Here is a 21,195-nt window from a genome sequence, read left to right as displayed (position 1 = left end):
ACCCTGGGAAGACACATGGGGCCCTGCCTCCTCCTCTGGTCTCTAGACCCAGAATCAGCATCTCTGTGTCTCTCCCTCTTCCAGGATCCTGGGCCCAGTCTGTGCTGACTCAGCCGCCCTCCGTGTCTGGGGCCCCGGGACAGAGTGTCACCATCTCCTGCACTGGAAGCAGCTCCAACATCGGGATTGCTGGTGTGAACTGGTACCAGCAGCTCCCAGGAAAGGCCCCCAAACTCCTCATCTATGGTAGTACCGGTAGACCCTCGGGGGTCCCCGACCGATTCTCCGGCTCCAGGTCTGGCAGCTCGGGCACCCTGACCATCAGTGGGCTCCGGGCTGAGGACGAGGCCGAGTATCACTGCCAGTCCTATGACAGCAGCCTTGATGCTCACGGTGCTGCAGGCCTGTGGGGAAGTGAGACACAAACCTGCTGTCTCTCCTGTAATGGGGCTTTTCTGAATAAACCTCACTCCTCTGACATCAGCTCCTTCTTCTTTTGTTTGGTTTAAAAGTGAGGTCTCAAACCCACCGCAGTAAACTTTAGATAGTGTGTCCTCACAAGTTCTGCCACCAAAGACTGCTTTTGGCGGCTGCACATTGTCAGATTTTCTCAAACTGAACAGAAATTCCTGGTCGCTGGGACAGGCTGCCCTGAGGACGGAGTCCAGGAGGGATGTGTTAGTGCCAGGGCTGCCACAACATAATACACAGACTGGGCGGCTTAACCCACAGACATGTATGTTCTCACAGTTCTGAAGGCTGGAATCCAAGATCAAGGTGTTGGTGGGTTGGCTTCCCCTCTGTCCTTGGCTTACAGACTTCTGCATTCTCCCTGAGTTCCCACATGGCCTGTTCTCTGTGTGCGCTCACCCCTGGTTTCTCTTCCTCGTCTTATAAAAACACCTTCCCTCCTTGATTAGGGCACGACCCTCATGACCTCAGTTACCTTAATTACCACCCACCAGGCCTGCTCTCCAAAGACGGTCACACTGGGGGTTGGGGTTTTCGACATAGGATTTGGAGGAGACACAATTCAGTCCATATCAAGGGTCAGGACCGCACAAGGGACACAGGATCCAGCTGTGTCTGACTCGGGATAATTGACTGTCCAGCCAATGTGTGTCCACACCATTTACTGAACACCTACTATGTGCTTGACTTGGTTCTAGGTACTAAGGATACTTTGTGGAAAACATAGGGATGTTTTCCATGCTCAGGGAACAGACATTGTCTGGGAGGAAAGAAGACAATCAAGCCAAAATATTGTGTCCAGGGTTTATTTCCCACATGGGGACAAAATGTCTCTGCAGTCACAGGTATCACATCCACACAACACCCCCTCCCCCACCCAACAATCAGAAAGAGAAAGACTTGCCCTCCCTGACCCATTGATCAGGAATCCTGGTATTCAGGATAACTGGAGCAAATTGAGACAGGTTAGTTAGCATATCATTAGGTAGACAGGGAAGTCCCTGGTGGAATAAACAAAGATAGCCATATCCTAAAACTCCAGGTTTTGAAATCACTCCTTCGCTCCAGGACAAAATGAAACAGTGTCTTGAAGTTAATCATAAAATTCCTTTTGGCCTAACAAACGGAACAGATCTGATAGATAGGAATAGGTTATTTTGCTAATCCCTTTAGGAGGGCCTAACAGAGCAAACCTGGTAGACGAATTCCATTAAAAAACACCAGCTCTGACTTATTTCGCTTAGCATTATAATCTCAAGATCCATTCACGTTGTCACAAATGGTCCTATTTCATCTTTTCTTACTGCCGAATAGTATTCCATTGTGTATATATACCACAACTTCTTCATCCATTCTTCTGTCAAAGGACATTTTATTTGTTTCCCTGTCTTGGCCACCGTAAATAAAGCTGCAATGAACATTGGAGCACACGTGTCTTTATGGATAAATGTTTTCAGATTTTTTGGGTAGATACCCAGGAGAGGGATTGCTGGGTCATATGGTAATTCTATTTGTAATTTTTTGAGGAATCTCCACACTGCCTTCCATAGCGGCTGCACCAGTCTGCATTCCCACCAACAGTGTGTGAGGGTTCCTTTTTCTCCACAGCCTCTCCAACACTTGTTACTATTTGTCTTGCTGATGACAGCCATTCTGACTGAGGTGAGGTGATAAGTCAGACAGAAAAAGCAGAGAACCATATGATTTCACTGATATGTGGTATATAAACCAAAAACAACAAAAGAACAAGACAAACAAATGAGAAACAAGAACTCATAGACACAGACAATAGTTTAGTGGTTACCAGAGGGTAAGGGGTGTGGGGGGTGGTAGATGAGGGTAAGGGGGATCGAATATATGGTGATGGAAGGAGAACTGACTCTGGGTGGTGAACACACAGTGGGATTTATAGATGATGTAATACAGAATCGTACACCTGAAATCTATGTAACTTTACTAAGAATTGTCACCCCAATAAAGCTTAATTAAAAAAAAAAAAGAACCCACAATGTTGGCCACTTGTCCACTACTCCAGGGAACTTCTCCTTCACTTGTCACTCTGTCAGATGAGGACACGTTTCTGGGGTCAAAACACAAATCTTCTGTCTACACTCTCCATATGAGGGCTTCTGCTCCCAAACCAAAGGCACTGCCCCTCCCTTCGGTCACTTCTGTGTCATTGCTGACAACCTCCAGGATCCTGGTCACAGGGAGCGAGATGAGAGTCAGCCTGATCCTGATTCCGCTGTGACTCTGCCCCTCTGGGATGCAAAGTCATCTAGTAAAGCCCCAGCTGAACTCTCCTTGTTTCCCCCACTTTGGACTCTCCTTGTCAGTGTCCTTCTGGAATTATTCTGTCTCTATCTATAACATCATGTTTTGTCCTCAGACCTAAGTTCATTTATTTTCCCAAATTCTACTTTCTCCCTTATGTTCTCATCTCCTTTCCATCAATGAGGTAATGACTTTAAACAATCATCTTTAGCCTATTGTCACAAAAGTGTGTGTGTGCCGAAGGGGATGGATTTCTGGTCAGCAAAGAAAAGTTTTAGGAGCCTCTGGAAATCACTCCAGGACCTAAAAAAAGTAACTACTGAGCTTCAGGACTGTCCTCAGTCACAACAGTATAGATTTGGTGGAAGAATCCACTTAAACATCCCAGTGAATAACCTTCCAGTTTCAGAGAATATGTTTCAAAAAGTTACACACGTGACTCTCATACTCATAGACCACGAAAGTGTGTCACAAATTGTGTTTAGCTCATATTTTACTGAAGATATCATTGAGATAGTAATTAATTTTAAACAATGTTTTAAAACATACTATTTTTATTCCACAAAAATATGGCCAATGATGCAAATTGTGTGTTGCAAATAAAAAGATTATTGTTTTAAAGTGTAACAAATTAGAAGTTTGGGATTTATGTTTTCCAGTGACCATAATTTACAAAATAACAAGATTCCATTTCTTGAAACACCCAAAGAAGGGCATCTAGAGTTTGGACTTTCTCCATCTCACACTTCCCATCCAATCTTTTCTAAGGGGGACTCTGTCCTACCTGTCACTTTTCACCCTCTGAAACACACTGCTCCTCCCTGTTTTCCTTTCCAGGAGCCTCAGTAGGTCACACTCAGTGAGTCAGCGAGCTCAGTGACCAGACAAACCAAATCGCGTCTTCTTGGACCCTGAGGTACCTGCCCGGCCAGAGCCTCCTTTCTCTGAAGTCTAGTCCCGTTGTCCCTGGTCAGCCACCTCTCCTGGGTCATGTGATTCATCTCTGTCCTCCTCTGTTTATATCACTTTGTGGACTTCTCCACATCGTCACCTAAACACTAGCAATCTTCATGTCACGCCCACGTCCCCTCAGCTGTCATTTGTCCCTGACTCCTGCCCCCCTGAGATCCCACCAACCTCATCCCCTCGCAGACCCCTGAGGCAGTAAGTTCTACTCAATAATAAATAAAATTACAAAAAATGCATGTCATGTGATTTAATTACTTCTGCACTGTACACCTGAAGCTGAAGTTGAATAATGTTGTGTGTCATGTGATACAGAATTGTACACCTGAAATCTATGTAATTTTACTAACAATTGTCACCCCGATAAGTTAAAAATAAATTAAAAAAATAATATTGTGTGTCAACTATAATTTTATATATATATACATATATACACATATATGTGTGTATATATATATATATATATTTACAGGATAGGCAGTACAACAAGGGAATAGAGTCAATGGAATAGTAATAGATATATACGAAGTCAGAGGGGCAATAGATTGAGGGAGTGAGTTTACCGCTTTATGAGAGGTGAAATGTCTAACTTTTAAGCGCATTGTTTTGTACACCTGAAACTTAAAAGAAATACATCTTACAGAGAGCAAGGCTTACAATGCCAACAATATTTTAAAAATGTACCCTTCTGAATGCAAAATTCACTAAAAGTTCAAAAAAAGAACAATTGGTTTTCATTCAGTCAAGTTCATGAACCAATTTTATGTAATGACCTTATATTTTCACTAATCCTTTTACACTTTTTGGTGCATTTAAATATCAAAGTAATGCAACCGCAGTGTAACCTGCTCACACACAGAATATGCCAAACTTAAAGTCGGGTGGTTGTTCCACCAAAGACACTCTCCAGACATAAAATAAATTAAGAGTCTGATGCATGTCACTCCACTATTTTTCTAGTTCTATAAAATCATGTGTTAATTTCATTTTCTTATTTTTATGATGGTAAATGGATTCAATGATCTTCTGTTTTATTTTCGTTTTATAGCTGAAGTTGATCTTTCTGCCAATCACGATGCCCAGTGTACATATTTTCATATAAGAGCATACGAATCTTTCCGATTTTTAAGCAGCTCCCACAGCATTCATTCTAAACATGAAGCACGTTTATTTTCAAACTCTCTATTTGTAATGGTTTATCCTGACACCCACTACACATCAGGCTCAGCTGGGGAAAGGCTCTGCTCAGATCAAATCAAATTTTCAAGTAAGATGTTCCAAAGAACATAGTTTTTCATGGCTCCCTGCAGACCTGTTTCTGTGCTTGGAGACTAGATTCCTAGGAGTGAGTCACTCTGTAAAAACACTACACGGATGTTAGTCGTGTTCAAGTGTGTGGGGATATAGACACACATAAAGATTTACACAGCATCACCCAGGAGGAATGCACACGGGGGCTTCCTCCCCACAACGTCCTGTTCCCAGAGAGGAGAGCCCCCTTTGTCCCCAGGTTGTGGGGGATCCACAGGGAAGAGAGCTCTGGGCACTGGAGAGGAATCACACACAAGGAAAAAGCCCGTGTCCTGCACAGAAGGGGACACATCTCCATGGGGCCGGTCACTGCTGCGGACTTGACCCTCATCTAAGAGTTCATGTAAGAGACACCACCTCAGTCCTCAGTCTGCAGTGTGTAATACACATGTTTGTGTGTATGTGAATGTGGATATTATAAAATTCAGTCACTATACAGTCAACAAAACAGGCCACATGTTTTCCTCTTGGATTATGCTTCTCTTTAAACTGGAAGTTATTTGATTACAGACCATCTGAGAAGCAGATGACAGAAAGGACTAGACAAGTGATTGGGAAGGAGGGAACGCTGGGGAGGATACACAGGAAGGAGCTGGAGAAGGAGTGGAGCCTTCACAGACAGGGCTGCTCCATGAAAAGTGAGAGAAGGAAGAATGGGGTAGGAAGAGCCTCAGGGCACAGCTGGGTCTGGGGAGAGTCTCAGGCAGGCTGGGTGGGTCCTGCACCTGGGGTGCCCGTCAGAGGTCCCTGCTCCCAGCAGGAAAGGCCGGCTCTAGTCACAGGCTGACCCCATCCTTGCCTGGAGCAGCCCCAGAGGCAGGGGACTATAGGTCACCTGTGCTCCCTGCAGGGGCTCCTGGACGGAGATCTGAGTACTGCACCTCCAGGGCCTTACCCCTGTCATCTGAGTAGAGGATAAAGATGCCCTGGGGTGATGGGGAGGCCACACAGGTGTCACATGTTCTCACCCCAAGGTAGGAGGACAGGGGACAAATCAGTTGGGGCTGCAGGAGCTGTCTCTGCTGGGCTCTAGTCACCATGTCTGTGCCTAGACACCAGGGAGCGTGAAGGGCCTGTTTCTGAGGATCTGATCAAGCTGGGACCACTCAGCAGGTACTGGCTGTGACCTCTGCTCAGGGCTCACAGCTGTGACCTCCCCACAGCCCCTCCCCCGCCCACACCCCTGAAATCCTCAGGCAGAGAGGCCTGACCCAGGGCCCAGTGAGGGATCAGAAAGCTGGGGGTCTCATTTGCATGAGTGGACCCTCCCTCTCTCAGAGTATGAAGAGGGGAAGGGAGACATTTGGGGGAAGCTCTGCTCCAGCTGTGGGGCCACAGAAGGCAGGACTCGGTGATCATCTCCACCATGGCCTGGTCCCCTCTCCTCCTCACCCTCATCGCTCACTGCACAGGTGACTGGATACGGGGACAGGGGAAGGGACCCTGGGAAGGCACATGGGGCCCTGCCTCCTCCTCTGGTCTCCAGACCCAGAATCAGCATCTCTGTGTCTCTCCCTCTTCCAGGATCCTGGGCCCAGTCTGTGCTGACTCAGCCGCCCTCCGTGTCTGGGGCCCCGGGACAGAGTGGCACCATCTCCTGCACTGGAAGCAGCTCCAACATTGGTAGTAATAGTGTGTACTGGTACCAGCAGTTCCCAGGAAAGGCCCCCAAACTCCTCATCTACCGTAACAGCAATAGACCCTCAGGGGTCCCCGACCGATTCTCTGGCTCCAAGTCTGGCAGCTCGGCCTCCCTGACCATCAGTGGGCTCCGGGCTGAGGACGAGGCCGATTATTACTGCTCAGCGTGGGATGACAGTCTGAATGGTGACACAGTGCTCCAGGCCTGTGGGGAAGTGAGACACAAACCTGCTGTCCCTTCTGCAACGGGGCTTCCCTGAGCAGCCCCCACTGCTCTGACAAGACTCTGCTTCCTTTGTTTGCTCTAAAAATGGGGTCTGAGACCCACCATACGGAAGTTTTTATGGAGAATGTGTCCTCATCTCGAATTCTGCCTCATAGCCTGCCTGTCCTTAATGGCAGCACATTGTCACATTTTCTCAAATGGAACAGAAATTCCTGGTTGCTGGGACAGGCTGCCCTGGGGACACAGGCCATGAGGGGTGTGTTAGTGGCAGGGCTGCGACAACATAATACACAGACTGGGCGGCTTAACCCACAGACATGTATGTTCTCACAGTTCTGAAGGCTGGAAGTCCAGTCGGAGGATTGGCTTCCCCTGAGGCCTCTGTCCTTGGCTTACAGGCGGCTGCATTCTCCCTGGGTCGTCACATGGCCTCTTCTCTGTGTGCGCTGCTCACCCTGGTTTCTCTTCCTCTTCTTATAAAGACACCGGCCCTGCTTGATTAGGGCACCCCCCTCATGACCTCGGGTACCTTGATGACCTCCTTCAAGGACTGATCTCCAAAGGCAGTCACATTGCGGTTTGGGTTCAACATAGGATTTGGAGGGGACAAAATTCAGTCCATATGAAAGGGTCAGTACAAATCCAGGGACACAGGGTCCAGCCATTGTCTACTTGGGATAGTCGACTGTCCAGATGATGTGTGTCCACACCATTTACTGAACACCTACTACGTGCCTGACTTGGGTCTCGGAGTCAGGATGCAATGTGGACAAGACAGAACATGGTGCCGTGCTCAGGAGAGGCACTGTCTGGGGGAAGAGAGAGGACATAAAAGTAAAAATACAAATAGGAGCAAGATGTGTTTCAGGAAAATGAGGAGAAGGAAGCTGCAGAGTGAGCATAGGGGCCTTACAGGGGTTGACAAGGACATATGGAGTCTGATGAAGTTTTTGAAGTCTAGGTGCTACATTGAAGAAGAAGGAGAAGGAACAGGGGGAGAGAATGAAGGGGGGAACAGCTGGGGGTGGGGAAGACGCACATGTCAGACGGAGAGACCTGGATGAGGAGAGGAGCAGGTGAGGTGGAGAAGAAAGGTCAGATCCCCTCTCTGCAGGTAGGAGGGACTGAGAATGCGCACTTCCACACAGGCCTTGAGCTGACGGTACAGCAGCTGCTTCCTCCCACAGGGCAGACCCAGGGCTCCCAGACATCTCCATCCTTATCCTGACAGTGGAGCTAAACCCAGTGCTGAGGACACAGAAACTTTTTTTGGAGACGTGTAGTATAAATGGTTCATTTTCCATAATGCATCACACACAGCAATGAGTCTGGTGTTATCTGCATAATAAAGTGGAATTTTAAAAAGATTAAAATACATTTGAAAGAAAAGGGGCCTTCTGCTCTGAATTCCCACCACTGTAACTGCCCTCTTGAGGAAGCCACCAGGGGGCGCTGTGGACCCGCTTGAGGTGAGCAAGGCCGGCAGCAAGTTCAGGTGCAGTGGGCTCTGAATGGTGCTCACTGGCTTGAGTTAGAGTTTACAGCAGGTGCTTCCTCCCAAGGGACAGGCTCAGAGCTCACAGGCACCCCATCCCTTCTCCTGACGTTGGAGCAAGTCCTGGGCTGAGGACACACAGTAATTGGGGGCAGGAGTGGGACCTAAAGGGCTCAGATTTACATGAAGTGTCACTGACTCAAACACAAACCCGTCCCCAGGGAGCTGCTGGAGATGAAAGAGCCATCACAGAGTCCAGTGTCAGCTGCGGGGACACAGTGAAACGTCTGCACCACGGCTTGGATGCCTCTCCTCCTCCTCTCCTCACTCACTGCCCGGCTTCATGGACATGTCAGAGGCCAGCTTTTTGAGGGATATCTATGCCTTCCTTCCTCATTCCTGACATGTGTCTTTTCTCATTTCAGGCTGTGGTGACTCAGGAGAGCTCACTGACCGTGTCCCCAGGAGGGACAGTCAGTCTCCCCTGTTGCTCCAGCACTGGAGCAGTCACCAGTGATCACCGCTCATCCTGGTTCCAGCAGAAGTCTGGACAAGTCCCGACAACATTGGTTTCTGACATACACAAGAGAAACGCATGGACACCTGCAGGTTCTCAGGCTCCATCCTAGGGAGCAAAAGTGCCCTGAACCACTCGGGGGCCCAGCCCGAGGACGAGGCTGAGTACTTCTGCTGGCTGGTGTACAGTGGTGCTCGGTATAGAGGCAGATTCTGATAGGAAACCAGGACATGAACCTGCCCTAGGCCCAGCCAGGTCTATGAATCAGCTCCTGGGCGGAAGCGCACGTGAGCAGAATCCTCAGCTTTCCAGGGAGTCCCAATGACACAAAGGTGACCAGACAGATTATTAGCCCCTTTGAACACTAAGGTGGAGGGGATCACAGTGAATGAAGTTGGAAGACATATTCCAGTTACACCGGAGCCCGATAATTTTATCATCCACAGGGAATTGTGGGAGCTGCCTGAGCTGAATACTCTCAAGTCAAACATTTGTCCTCCAGAAAGAGATGTCCCAATGAGGGACTTTGCCAGCTGAGAACAAAGAAAAGTAACCCTCATTGTGCATATGACTCAAGTTTATATTTTCTTCAAATAGCATTTTTAATGAATGCAAGTTCATTAAGTAAAATCTAGGCAACATGGATATTACAAATTTTTAAAGAAAGTTTTCTCCTTATCAACTTGTATACATTTCAGAGTTTGAGTGGATTCATTCTTTTTTTAAAATTACTTTTTTCCCCCATAATAAGCATTCAACCCTCAAATGGGGCAATTTCACTACATACAGATGCAGTCCTCCTTCCATCCCATATAACCATCCTACTTTCATATATCTACGCTTTTCAGTAGGTTTCTGTGTCAATTTTCGTATACCTGGGGAGCAAACACTGATCAAAGAATGTAGTGCTTTGTATTCTTAATGGGGTGATGTTGATAGATCAGCGAACCTGGGGTGCATAACCTTTCATTAAACCTTCCTCGCAGCAGTACGTCTGGCAAAGGATCATATTATTCTTTAGGAAAAAATTATCTCCAACAAAAACGTCTGGTTACAAAGCTGACGCAAAGCAATGGAGGCGGTAAACATGGTCCTTGGCACGCATCACCGTCTGAAAGGCAGGGATGAGCTGACTACAGGCAGCAGAGTTTCCCGTCACACTGAAGAGCCTCAGATAGTCTCTGTTTAAGGGTGAGACTACCTTTCGTGTTTAGTGTGGGGACCGCCTCTCCCAAAGGACTGTCACAGCAGGCCCACTTCAGGCAGTCTTCATGCCAGTATTTGTCCAGGGCCTTTAGAACATACTTGTTGTTGATGTTTAGGTAGCAACCAGCACAACTTTTCAGCTTGGTGTCTGGCTGGACTGAGAGCATTTGTACAACAAACCTTCTCCTTTTCCGGCGTGAGTTGACTTAGGTGCCTGAGCTGCAGCAGCTTCCCATTGGGCACTAAGCCCAAAGGTAGACGCGGAAGGCGATCTCCTTGATTTAGCTCAAGTGTGGACCTAGTCTGGATTCAATATTTTTCTCCATTGTCTCCAGAAATCGCATTATGACACATGCTTATAACTGTATCATTAGTCCCAGGCAGTTGTTTTCAAAAGCAATGATAAGCTATTTAATGTTTCTTAAAATTTATATCAACATGTACTGGAAAGACCACACAATATTACTTTTGAATATAAGTACTACCGCTGTTATATAGCACTTAACAAAATATAATTTGTGTGAGTAAAGTTTGATTATCACCTTGCATACATAAAATCTTTTCAAAGCTAATACACTTGGGTTAAATTCAACAACTGGAAGTTCAACATGAGGGCCCATGTACCCTGCATTGCTCAGGACCGAGGGTGCCCTGGAATGTGGGACTTGCAGCGCTGAAATCAGGAGCATCCAGCGTAAACAGGACGAGTGGTTCCCCCTGTCGTAGTTGAACACGTGACTCGTCTGGATCCTTCAGCTTCCCAATCCCGACACCTGTGCACAGGAACGCTCCCGTCAGCCTGCTGTTTCCGGGGTGAATGACCTAATGTCGGGGCCAAGCTCTCCACTCAGCGTAAGGAAAATTGTCTTCCATTGTCTGCTCTAATAAAGGTTAGTATTTTACATGGTTTTTAGCCAGCTCTGTTTTCTCAGTGGGTGTTCAACTAATTTTCTTTGTTTTAGCGTTTATTGCTAACGGTCATTGGACCAAATTTTTATGTAAAAATTAAAAGGCATTATTTTACACAATTACTGAAGAAAAGAATATATTATAAATATCGAGATTAAATGGTCATGTTTTTGAACTATTAAAGAAAATTATCTGAAATCTGATGTAGAGACACACAGCTTATATCTCAGATCTCCGCGTCCTTCAAATGGGGACGGTACCTCTCACCAGTGGAATTTTCCGCGGTTTTAAAAATAAAAGTGAAAGGTATTTTCATGGAAAGGTCTCCAAATATAAGGTTAAATGGAAAGAATCATGCTCACAAATGTAGAGTTGCTACAGTTTTTGTGAAGAAGGAAGGACATAACAATATATTGCAGTGTTGGCCTTTATATGAAAAACACAGGGATGGATTTAACAAACAAATGTAACTACATATACACACTACATACATATACATATACACATACATGCACACAGACATACACATAGAAATACACATGATTGCCCACCCGTACACACAGTCATACACAATCACACATACGTACATAAGAGTCTGGGTGGTTACTCCGTAAATTTTTGGAACTGACAGGGTAGGAAACCTGGTTAGACCCAATATTTTTATCTCCTATCTATCTTTTTGAAGGTTATTGGATCTTTGAAACATAATTTTCAAGAAACTATTCAAATTTGTAGTAAATTTACTTAATGTTAAAGACTTTCAGAAGGTGACTTAGTTCGTATTTGCACTGAGAATACAGAACTGAGTGAAAAAAAGAGAGGGATCTCCTGCAAGAGATCATATCATGAATTCAGTTTTCTTTGTTTGCAGACAAACTGTACCCAAACAAATTTTAATAAAAAGGACATTCTTTGGAAGGTGACTGATTTTTGCCCACAGAATATCAATGTGAGTGCTCAAGGTGCCATATGAGTGCCAAGGGAACAGCATTGCAGGCTAAGGAACAGCATGTGCAGAGTTTCTGAAGCTGGAAGAAACCTGATGCAGCTGAGGCAAAGCAAGGTGGGTGGAGAAAGTGGGAGCAGGTGAGCTGGGAGAGGGAGGCAGATTGTTCCACAATTTTCTCTAAAACTGACAAGAAATGGGGCAGCTCCGAAAGGCAGCTATTGAGTGGTGGGGTTCTGAGAGCCACGTCTATATCATGTCCCTATTTTATTAAGGGAAACACTCTGCACCCCCACCACAAACGTGTGAAGTGAAGCGGCAGATATTTGGCGGTGGGAGCCGACGTTCCACGGGCAGGAGGAGGTCAGAATACGGAGAAGCGAAGATTCCGCCTCTAGGGTGAATGCCGAGTCAACCATGGAAACGCTGGTACTATTATTATTATTAATTATTATTATTATTTTACCATTGCTATCTAGCTTCAATGACAGAAGAGTATTCAGTCTGCTTAAATCCTCCTGTTCACTCACTTAATTCAGCTTTTGTTAAGTTGCTACTTATGTAATTTATAATTTATAGCAACTACCAAATATGCGATACAATATTAACTGTAGTCCCCATGCTGCACATTTTATCCCCATGATTAATTTATTTTATAACTGCAGGTCTGTGCCTTTGACCTTCACCCGTGTCTCCCACTCCCTAGTCCTGCCTCCAGCAACCGACAATCTATTCTCTGTATATATGACCATTTTGTATATTTGTTTGTTTGTTTTTCATTTTGTTTCCTTAGATTCCATATATAAGTGAGATGCTATGGTGTTTGTCTGTCCCTGTCTGACTTACGTTACTTAGCATCATGTCCTCAAGCTCTATCCGTGTTGTCCAAATGACAAGATTCCATTCCTTTTAATAGTTGAATAACATATATAACATTTACATTGCATTATTAAATACACAATATTTATATAACCTTATATATATTTTATACATGTATAACATTTTCCTTATCCTTTCATCCATGATGAGTACTTAGGTGATTTCCGTATGTTGGCTTTTGTAAATAATACTGCCGTGAACATGGGGGTTGCAGATATCTTTTTGTGTTAGTGTTTTCATTGTCTTCAGATAAATACCCAGAAGTGTAATAACCAGATCATGGCTGTGTGAATAGACAGTGACCTTGTGAGCTGCAGAAACCAGCTGGGCTCTCAGGGCTTTAGGCCACAGGGAGGTGTGTGCCCTGTGACCAGCAGGGGGCGCTGTGGGACTGACTGCCCTGTGGTGCCTACCCCTCTGCTCAGTGAGGACAATTTACACAAAGTAGCCAAACTCCATCCTCCTCAGGCTGGGGTGTGAGCTGAGCTCCAGCAACAGGGCTCAGGGAGGGGCTGGACTGTCACTGGATGGACACACATTTGCATGGACAGCCCCTCCTCTGGCAGAGGGTGGAGAAGAAAAGGAGGCCTGGGGCAGCCCAGCCCCACTGTGGGCTCAGGGGCTGTGTGCACCATGGCCTGGACTCCTGTCCTCCTCGTGCTCCTCTCTCACTGCGCAGGTGGGGACATGCATAGGGAGTCCCCAGTCTTGCTTTGTCTCTTCTCGCTCATGAAACCCTGGTCCCTGCTCATCTCCCATTTGTGTCTGTGTTGCAGGTTCCCTCTCCCAGGCTGTGCTGACTCAGCCGCCCTCCCTCTCTGCATCTCCGGGAGCATCAGCCAGACTCACCTGCACCCTGAGAAGTGACATCAGTGTTGGTGGTAAAAACATATACTGGTACCAGCAGAAGCCAGGGAGCCCTCCCCAGTATCTCCTGTACTACAAGTCAGACTCAGATAAAGGGCAGGGCTCCGGGGTCCCCAGCCGCTTCTCTGGATCCAAAGACACCTCGGCCAACGCAGGGCTTCTGCTCATCGCTGGGCTGCAGCCTGAGGACGAGGCTGACTACTACTGTATGATTGGTTACAACAGTGCTTCACACAGTGACACACACGGAGGGGGAAGTGGCACAAAAACCTCAGCCTGTTCACAGTCATGTTCCATGACAATTAAATTTATGAAAATAACTTGATATTCACACACTACCCTTGGATGTACCTTCTGGTTGTTAGTGTCTCCACTAATTTTCCAATCAGTGTTTCTGAAACCTCAGGAAAAATAAAAACAAAATAATCCATGGTGACACTGATCTTGCCTGGTTATCATGTCATGAAAGCAAGGCCTGGGAAGCTGCTTTTTCCTCTTGAAATGAGGTATCTTCGATTTTCCCAGCTTTCATTTTCATCAGTGTGCGGGAAGCATCCCAGCCGGGGGACCAACCTCCACAGCACGGACTCTGCTCTACCACGGGTCAGAACCGAGACCTTCTGTCCCTCCCAGGCTCCTGAGCTCAGGGCTGGCCAAGGAGCCATGGGTCTCAGGGAAAAGGCACTGAGATGTGAGATGCTGCGTGAGGACACAGACCTGGGAGGAATTGCAGGCACAGAGCTGGAACCCTCACTGCGTACCTAAGCCTTCAGTTGTGAAGTCAGGGACAGGGGTGTAATCCAAGGGGAATTTTGGGATCTGAAACCAGGACTCTCTATATGGGACACAAGAGGGTGGGGTCGCTTCACACTTGCTGGGAAAATGCTGAGCTTGCTCCAGGGAAGGGACTGAAGTGTGTCCGCGGATGAGACGCTCTTACCGCTGACACCACTCAGGACTGAGGGGACTCCTGAGTGAGTTTCCTGAGCCCACAGGCGGTGACTGTATCCCCCTCTCCTCTCAGACCCCACTGGAGCTTTCCAACAATCCAGGGGGTGGGGTGGAATGTGGGACATCATGAGCAGGAACTCCCCGAGTATGTGCCTGTGTCACTCCTTTGTGAGGCTCTGGATGGACCCAAGTCTGAGGTCACCATCCAGCTCAGGGGGCAGCCAGCACATTAGAAGTTACGATAGTGCCAAGGACTCCCAGGCAGAGCCCCCACCTTTGTGACCTAGGACAGCAGTGAGGTCACCAAGGTGGGGGCTCTGCGTTTGCCTGAGCCTGATTCACACGTTCCAGGTTTGTTACCAGAACCTCTTTGACCACCTCTGGGCTCCAGCCTGAGGACAAGGTTGACGATCACTGTTGTAGAGCTGAACACAACCCAACACCACAAGGGGCTCCTGTTCACGGGGACGTGATAAAATCTGCCTTCCACTCCCCAGCCTGACCCATCAGTCCCTTGTCCCTGCCTATGAGCAACACCTGCTCAGGTTTTGGCTTCACTGTCACATGTGCTACTAAAACTAGAGGGCTTCACGTTCTTAACTGCATCTCTCTGGGGTCAATGAAAATATCATCTTTTGGAAATATGGGTCTCCCAATGCAAACGGAATGTCTTTTATTTTTTTCCAGAAGCAAAATACCCCAGTCACTGATTGTCAGTGACAAGAAGGCAGAAGAGCAGTGCGTGTGTCCTGGGAGAACCAGGTGGCCCTGTGCCCAGCCCCTTATATGGACCCTGGTACCAGCCTGGGCTTTTACTGATAGTTCCCTGATGTACCTTGTTCTCTCATGCACTTTGTTGTAGAGCTTTCAGAAGCCCCTGAATTCCCAGGTCCTGGGCTATGATCTCCTCACTGAGCAGATCTGAACAGACTCATTACCATGGAGGATGTGCAAGTGGCAGATAACCAGGAGAAAGGATGTTTCACATAGCACGTCATCGGGGCACTACAGATTTTAACGGTGAGATACCACCAGGCTTCCGCTAGAATGGCTCAAGCTCAGGACACGGACGACATTAGATGACGCCCAGGCTGGGGGGCAGCAGGGACCCTCATTCGTGCTGCTGGGAATCAAATGCCACGGCCACTTGTAAGACACTTTGGCAGTTTCTTACAAAGGCAAACACAGGCCTATGATACAGTACTGAAAGCGCACTCATCGGTATTTACCTGGAACGGTCACTGTGTCCTCACAGGATTGTGCACATAAAGCTTATAGCTCCTTAACTCCTGATTGTCAAAACTGAAAAGCGAAATACAGGTCCTTCAACAGGTGAATGGATAAACACTCTCCTTCATCTATACAATAGAATGTTATTAACAATAAAAAGAAATGAGAGATCAGACCGCAGGAAGACATGGAGGAACCTGACACGCAGATTTCTAAGTGCAAGAAGCCAATGTGAAAAGGTGGACCTATGAGGGGTGCAGGATGGGGGGAGGAGGGCAGGAGCCCGGATGTATGAAGGATGGGGGGCTGGAGCTCTGAGGGGTGCAGGATGGGGTAACAAAATCCCTGAGGGGTACAGGATTGGGGGGAGCAGGAGCCCTGAGCACCAGCGGCAGCACAGTCCCCATGTCTCCTGCATCCACCAGAGGGCGCCAATGCTCCCCTATCGCTGTGGTGTGAGAACCCTTCCCCTGCCTCTTGTAGTTCTCCTGTGTCATCCTTCAGGTGAAGCTCTCCCCCTCCTATGCTCTCCTTTTCTCACCTGTAGTCCTGGCCCGGGTCCAAGGAGGGTCTTGGACGGCCTCTCGAAAGTGAAAGATTTGCACAGAGATGTCCATTTCTAATGGACAGAGTGACATGTAAGAAGGTTGAGGGTTTAGGTCCTGCTTGGGGTTCAGGAAGTACAGTTTGGGGGCATCTCCCACATGACTTGGGCCTCCCTCCTCCTCACCTTTTCACTCCCTGTACAGGTGGTGCTGAAGGGCACCTGGATGTCACCTGGGGGGATGACCTCTCCCTCCTCACTGGGAACCAGAACTGTCCTGCCCTCACTGATCTCTGTGTTGCTCCCTCCTTGCAGAGTCTTGGGTCGAGGATGCGCTGACTCAGCCCCACCCTGTGTCAGGGTCTCCAGGGCAGAAGGCCACCATAGCCTGTACCTATAACAGCGGGGACTCTGGGGACAGATATGTGCACTAGTACCAGCAGTACCTGGGCAGTGACAGCCATCCCCGTGATCTACACGTACGATGACAACAAAAGACCCTCCTAGCTTCCCGATTCATTCTCTGGCTCCATCACCAGCTCCTCCAGCAGCACCTCCCTGACCATCTCTGGGCTGCACCCTGAGGCCGAGGCCGACTAGTACTGTCAGTCTAGATAAGACAACTACAAACACACTGCTCCAGACCCCCGGGGAAGTGAGACCAAAACTCCCCAGAGCCTCCATCCTGGGTCTGCCCCCACCTTGGAGGGTGCTCTTTCCTGTCTCCTGCTGGAACAGTTGTGTTGAGATTGTAAGATTATGAGTCCCTCTATTGTCTTTCCAAATCCCCCTCCACAGCCCAGTCTTGATGGGTGATGGCTTATCCCTTCACTATCACTTCATGGAGGTGAAATAGTTCAGAACAGGTTTCTGAACCTCAACACAACTGACAATGGGTTTGGGGTCATTCCTCGTGGAGGGGGCTGTTCTGTGCACGTGGGACACTTGGAAGCATCCTCTGCAATCCATACATCACAGGGCAGGAGCTCCTTCTCTTAATTCAGGACACACAAATACACCTCCAGATGTTTCCAGATATCCTCTAGGGAGGGCGGATACCCCCACTTTGAGAATTACTCGGTAGAAGGACACGTTCTCAGTTACTAGGAGGCCTGTGGCTTGAATCCTCTTTGTGCCATTCAGCTGGACGGAGCCTAGATGTGTGATCTCTCTGTGCTTCTGCGTTCCCATCTGTTAGACAAAACAGTTACACAGACTCACATGAGAGCACCTATGACTCATTCAAATGGAATCGCCTTCAACCAGAGTGAGGGGTACATTTTTTCAGCCAGACGATATGTGCAGTTAATATTTTGAAATTTTATGCAGTGCACATGAGTGTATATCAGGTGTATTTTCATTTATTCTCTGACAGAGTATTTTTCAGAGATGAGTAAACACGTGAAAAGGTCTGCACTCTTGGAGTCCACATTTCCGTATGGGTCCGAGAGAACAGACAGGAGCAATGGGTGCATGTGAAGCAAATTCTGAGGATGGGACGACCTCGGTGAGCAAATGAGCAGCCGATTCCAAGGTAGTTGTTTGAACGTCTGCTCACTTTTCACATAAATAGGAGTCTTTAAGATGATCAGTTATCATGTGATACTAAATACACAGCTCAAAATCCATCATGTGATCAATGAAATTTAATATTCAAATCCTCAACACAACGTCCCCCTGAGGACCCTGGTGGGAAAACTCATGAAGGAAGAATGACGGGTTGGAAATCTCTGCGTGAAGAAGACAGGAGTCTGCACTGGGCCTGTGAGTGATGGAAGCCAGTAACTGATGGCCTGAGGACGTGTGTGCTGGTCTGGACTTTCTTCTACTCATATGTCATCCACGAACCTCACGGCTCCGAACATAGGATGCCTTGTTCTTCCTTCACTCCTCCAATCAGTACAACAGATTAGCTAAGGATTTCGGAGAGTACAATGAAACGCACCTTCACGCTAAAGCACATACCGATGAAGGGAGGTGGTGTGTGGGTTGTTTCCATAGTCAGCGAGGGCGTAGGACCAGGGACGCAGAGGGTGGAAGTTAAACCAGACGAACCCTATGGAAGATGCTTGTGGAGGGATGATGGGGGCATGCAGATCTGTGAACTCTCTCTACAGTTTTTGTAGCTTCAACACTGTCATATTTAATTCTCTATTCGTGTCATGATGTATGTATGTCCTGCTATATGTTCTGCTACTAAGAGCCACTCCAATTTGCCCCAATGTGTGTTTTCACTGTGATCTCAAGATTAAGCCAGTCTTCTCCAACAGACAGAGGACGAGTTGGCTGAGAGAGTAAGAAGGGACAGGAATCCAGGATGTTGAGGTAACGATAAAGTGGGAGACGCTGGAGGTCTGAGGACAAGGGACAAGGGGAGTGGGTGTGAAAGGGGCGGGGCCAGACCAGGGAGGCTTCTGAGGGGAGCTGAGGGGGTGGGGTTTTATACAAACAGTAGTGAAGACTCACTGAAGGGTTTTAATCAGGGGGGGACTTGCCTGAGCTAAATGGGAAAGGTCCCTCTGAGTGCATGGAGGAGAGAGTGTCTGAGGGAAGTGGGTTATGCTGGTCACAGGAATTACTAGAATGTTCTGTGAGTCTAGAAGTTTGGGGACCATTTGCTCAGTGAAAGCAGAGTTGGTTACCGGGCACAGGGAAGGAGCGATTGTTTCTGCAACAACTGCCCAAATATTCACCACATCTGCAAACACATCACAATCTCACATTTAACTTGTTACTAAAAATAAGACAAGTAAGAAAATACAGGAAGGGAAAATTTTCTTTCAAATATGAACAAATTTTAGAACATTTAAGACAAAATCCTGACAAGAAACATGTGAGCTCGATAAACAGCACACTACAAACGTAAGAATATGAAGTCAATTCCTAAAATAAAAAGCATGCTACGCTCTCCACTGGTGAATGTGGTGTCGACCAAAGCCAATATTTTTTTGTTTACGAATTACTAAATCAAACCTGATCTCTATGAAAATTGTAAATGTATCACATGATTGTAATGTTTGCTGAATGGTCCTCCTTTCAATGTGCCACTGAGTGCAGTGCTGGAAAACTGCCCTTTTACATCATTTCTCTGATGAAACCCTATGAACTCTTTAAAGTGAATCAACTCTCCTCACATTTGAGAAGTTGGACAAGAAGCTGACTATGGCTTTACTTTTGTAACATCTTTGCTCACTGGTGGTGAAAGCAAAATACCTTGTAATTTGTGTACATTTTTGCAGCTCTCTCAGATGGAGTCTCCTCATGCAGCAAGTATGACAATATGCTACAGTAATAGCTACAGTGCACCAGAATCAGTGTCTGAGAACCAGACAATGGATGTGTGAATAGAGACAGCGACCTGCTGAGCTGCACAAACCACTAGGTTCTCATGGGTTTGCACCAGGAGAAGGTGTGTGCCCTGTGACCAGCAGGGGGCGCTGTGGCACTGCCCTGTGGTCCCTGCACAGCAAGTGAAGTCCATTCACTCAAAGGAGCCTGGGCCAGGGGGCTGGGCCCTGTACTCCCTGATGGGGACTCAGCAGCTGTGTCCTCCCATTCATGGCGGAGTCCCCTGAGCAGGGACCTTTGTGTGGTCTCAGCAGGTGCTTCCTCCCAGGGCTCTCCCGGGGGAAGCCCAGCTCCATCCTTCTCAGTGTGGGCTGTGAGCTGAGCTCCAGCACCAGGGCTCAGGGAGGGGCTGGGCAGGCACTGGATGGACACACATTTGCATGGACAGCCCCTCCTCTGGCAGAGGGTGGAGAAGAAAAGGAGGCCTGGGGCGGCCCAGCCCCACTGTGGGCTCAGGGGCTGTGTGCACCATGGCCTGGACTCCTGTCCTCCTCGTGCTCCTCTCTCACTGCGCAGGTGGGGACATGCATAGGGAAGTCACTATCCTTGTTTTCTCTTCTCGCTCATGAACCTTTATCCTGGTCCCTGCCCCATCTCCCATTATGTCTGTGTTTGCAGGTTCCCTCTCCAGCCTGTGCTGACTCAGCCGCCCTCCCTCTCTGCATCTCTGGGAGCATCAGCCAGACTCACCTGCACCCTGAGCAGCGGCTTCAATGTTGGGGGCTATTGGATAGCCTGGCACCAGCAGAAGCCAGGGAGCCCTCCCCGGTATCTGCTGCAGTTTAAATCAGACTCAGATAAAAACCAGGGCTCCGGGGTCCCCAGCCGCTTCTCTGGATCCAAAGACACCTCGGCCAATGCAGGGCTTCTGCTCATCTCTGGGCTGCAGCCTGAGGACGAGGCTGACTATTACTGTGCTGTATATCACAGTGGTACCGGTCACAGTGACACACACAGATGGGGAAGTGGGACAAAAACCTCAATCCCCTCAGAGTCTTGTTTCATGAAAATTGACCATTTTAAAATAAATTGCTTATATGCAAAAATAAACTTGGAAGTACCTTCTGGTTTATAATCGGTTCTACTGTCACTTTTTTCATTCCATATATCTGAGGGTCTCAGAAAGATGCAAACAACACTAAACACAAAGTGTTGATGATGACACTGCTACATTGCCTAGTTATTCAGATGTAATAAAATCAGAGCTTTGGAGCTGCCCTTTTCACTTGAGATAAGGACCACTGAGACTCTCCTCGCTTTCCTTCTTCATCAGATCTCGGGGGACAAACCCAGGATCTGGACGTCCTCCCCAGCATGGACTCTGCTCTCCCAGGGGTCAGAGCAGAGACCTTCCCGTCCTTCCCAGGCTCCTGGGCTCAGGGTGACCGAAGAGCCCTATGTCTCAGGGATGAGG

The 21,195-nt window shown here is 47.7% G+C and overlaps 1 pseudogene and 3 gene segments (V, D, J or C); 3 read left to right on the top strand and 1 right to left on the bottom strand.

The window, feature by feature from the left end:
• Nucleotides 1–84: 84 nt before the first annotated feature.
• On the top strand, nt 85–3,905 carry LOC117019968 (immunoglobulin lambda variable 1-40-like; the record flags this gene model as incomplete). The annotated part of the segment is given in 2 exon segments: nt 85–414; nt 3,898–3,905. Coding segments are annotated over 2 exon segments (338 nt in total), but the record flags the coding sequence as incomplete, so codon positions are not given.
• A 2,405-nt stretch (nt 3,906–6,310) lies between these two features.
• On the top strand, nt 6,311–6,923 carry LOC117019967 (immunoglobulin lambda variable 1-47-like). The segment is given in 2 exon segments: nt 6,311–6,434; nt 6,547–6,923. Coding segments are annotated over 2 exon segments (423 nt in total).
• Nucleotides 6,924–9,841: 2,918 nt separating this feature from the next.
• On the bottom strand, nt 9,842–10,274 carry LOC117019969 (LIM domain only protein 3-like; annotated as a pseudogene).
• Nucleotides 10,275–13,392: 3,118 nt separating this feature from the next.
• On the top strand, nt 13,393–20,713 carry LOC117019970 (immunoglobulin lambda variable 5-37-like; the record flags this gene model as incomplete). The annotated part of the segment is given in 3 exon segments: nt 13,393–13,520; nt 13,618–13,993; nt 20,400–20,713. Coding segments are annotated over 3 exon segments (736 nt in total), but the record flags the coding sequence as incomplete, so codon positions are not given.
• Nucleotides 20,714–21,195: the final 482 nt, after the last annotated feature.

The sequence above is a fragment of the Rhinolophus ferrumequinum genome, unplaced genomic scaffold (assembly GCF_004115265.2).
Source record: "Rhinolophus ferrumequinum isolate MPI-CBG mRhiFer1 unplaced genomic scaffold, mRhiFer1_v1.p scaffold_25_arrow_ctg1, whole genome shotgun sequence".
Classification (NCBI taxonomy): domain Eukaryota; kingdom Metazoa; phylum Chordata; class Mammalia; order Chiroptera; family Rhinolophidae; genus Rhinolophus; species Rhinolophus ferrumequinum.
The sequence above is the reverse complement of the archived record's forward strand: the minus strand, read 5'-3'. Positions and strand labels throughout refer to the sequence as shown.